This window comes from Nyctereutes procyonoides, unplaced genomic scaffold, assembly GCF_905146905.1.
Source record: "Nyctereutes procyonoides isolate TBG_1078 unplaced genomic scaffold, NYPRO_anot_genome, whole genome shotgun sequence".
In the NCBI taxonomy this organism is placed as follows: Eukaryota; Metazoa; Chordata; class Mammalia; order Carnivora; family Canidae; genus Nyctereutes; species Nyctereutes procyonoides.
In genome coordinates, this window is record NW_026575141.1 from 376,222 (window position 1) to 378,765 (window position 2,544).

Genomic DNA, 2,544 nt, shown 5'->3' on the forward strand with positions numbered 1-2,544 from the left:
GGTAGAGATAAGGTAAGTTTCTAAGGAATTTCTCTATGGTGAAAATATTCTACAGGACCTTGGAGGTCTGACAATTAATAAGGTTGCTTTTAGTCTTTAATGAAATATCAACATTGAGGCAGCCAAGAGTCCCTTGAAGAATGTCATAGTGTGCATGCCTCAGGTATTTATCAGCAAGCTGTAAGTCGTAAGGAGATTTAATTTTAGCTACATTTTGTTGCGCCCAAGATTGTGAATCCGAGAAACCACCGAGGAGCCCACACCAATGCAAACACACGAGGGTTTATTTACAAGCTCGAGCTTGGGTCCAAGTGTACCCGACACAGCAGAGCAGGGACTTGGACCCCGAGGTGGGTTTCAGCTTAGTTTTAAGGGCTGGTCTCCAGGACCTCCAGAAGGGCTGGAGCAATTCCTCAAGTTCTGTTTACATTTTGATATTGGGCCTTCAAGGGCATTGAGCTCTGTTCTTATTTTATTTTTTTTAATTTTTTTATTTATTTATGATAGTCACAGAGAGAGGCAGAGACACAGGCAGAGGGAGAAGCAGGCTCCATGCACCGGGAGCCCGATGTGGGATTCGATCCCGGGTCTCCAGGATCGCGCCCTGGGCCAAAGGCAGGCGCCAAACCGCTGCACCACCCAGGGATCCCTGTTCTTATTTTAATAGGGGCTTCCTGCCCTTGGCTTGGGCTCTGTTTTTATTCTAATATGGGGCTTTCTAGGACTTTAAGCTGTAAGCTGTTTTCTTCCTGTAACTGAAGTAAGGTAAAGTTCAGCTCTTATTCACAGGGGCCTGGGATGGCTGCACTTGTGATACTAACACTGAACTTAAAGTGGAGTGGCCTTAATTTTCTCTGCCTCCACGCATTTCTCTTGCCTTTGTTCTCCTCATCAGTATCTTACAAATATCCCTTTTGTATAAAAGCCACAACATTATGGAAGAGATTGTATAATATTGCTGATTATATATGGGAAAAGCACATATATGTTCTATGGCCCAAAACCCCCTGGAAAACTAATAATGCTTGTAGTACAGCTTTCTTTAAAAATTCATTCACAAAATCTTACTTACTATTATGTCCCCACCCTAATGCCAAAAGCACTAGGAATTACAAACAACAGTTTCCAAGTTGGCTTTATACTTCTGGGCTTCTCTGAATGGCCCCATCTAGAAATGATTCTCTTCTGGATTGTGATCATCTTGTACACCATGATCATCCTCTCCAACTCAACCATTATCTTGCTCTCTTATGTGGACCCTCATCTCTACACCCCCATGTACTTCTTTCTTAGCAATCTTTCTTTCTTGGATCTCTGCTTCACTACAACTGCTGTGCCCCAGATGTTGTACAATTTGTGGGGGCCAGACAAGAGCATCACCTACACAGGCTGTGTCATCCAACTCTCTGTGTTGCTCTGTCTTGGTGCCACAGAAGGTGTCATGTTGGTGGTGATGGCATTTGACCGCTATGTAGCTATTTGTCAGCCCCTGCACTATACAATCATCATGCATCATCAGTTCTGTTGGAAGCTGGTGCTCATAGCCTGGATGTCTGGATTGATGGAATCTGTAACCCAATCTCCCATCACATTCCAACTTCCTTTATACACCCACCACCATTTGGATGATTTTATTTGTGAAGTTCCTGCTTTCATACGCCTGGCATGTGGAAATACCTCTGCCATTGAATGGCAAATGACCATCTCTGCTGACCTTTTCACCATTGTGCCAATGGGGTTAATCCTGACTTCTTATGGCTACATAGCTCAAGCCTTAGGTAAAATCCAATCCAAGGATGGAAGGCAGAAGGCCATTGCCACCTGTTCTTCTCATCTCATTGTGGTCCTCATGTTTTATGGGACAGTGGCCATGGTTTATACAGACCCTAAGAATGACTTTGCTTCAAATTATGGCAAGTTATTCACTTTCTTCTACACTTTAGTCACACCATTGTTGAACCCTCTCATCTATACCCTAAGGAACAAAGAAGTGAAGGATGCTCTGCAAAGACTCCTGAGGAAGGGGATGTGTAAATGGAAAAAGTAGAAATTGATCTTTTGAACAAAAAAAAAAGTTGAAAATCATGATGTTCACATGCTCTCCATTAGAGATGCTTTGAATCATTATTTTACAAAAGAGTAATTTTAATATGAAGGCAGTAATTTGTGACTTATCCTTTATTCCTATGATTTTATGTATCATTTTGTTTTAAAAAAAATCTGTACAGAAACAATGCCAGCTTTTTACATATAATAAGTAACTCAGAATATCTTTGCCTAGGAAGAGACACTATTCTCAGAGTTAACATTTAAAGCAACATAAGCACCATGAACTAGACAGCTTTAGAAATATAATAAATCATCTGTTATATGTTTTTTAGGAGTATAAAGGACTGTTTATTATGGATTGATTTATGTAGACTTGAATGGAATAAAATTTCCCTGGTGCTTCCCTTACATGCAATGTTTCCTTTTTAAATTTAACTCTTAATAACAACTGGAGTATAAGAAAAGTTATGCTAGTTTCAGATATTGTGCTATTTT

General features: G+C 40.5%; 1 protein-coding gene across 1 annotated transcript; it reads left to right on the top strand.

The window, feature by feature from the left end:
* Nucleotides 1-1,090: 1,090 nt before the first annotated feature.
* Nucleotides 1,091-2,047, top strand: LOC129498125 (olfactory receptor 2H1-like). Its single transcript, XM_055307347.1, has one exon. It carries the CDS (start codon nucleotides 1,091-1,093, stop codon nucleotides 2,045-2,047), a length of 957 nt encoding a protein of 318 aa, XP_055163322.1.
* The last annotated feature ends 497 nt before the right edge of the window (nucleotides 2,048-2,544 follow it).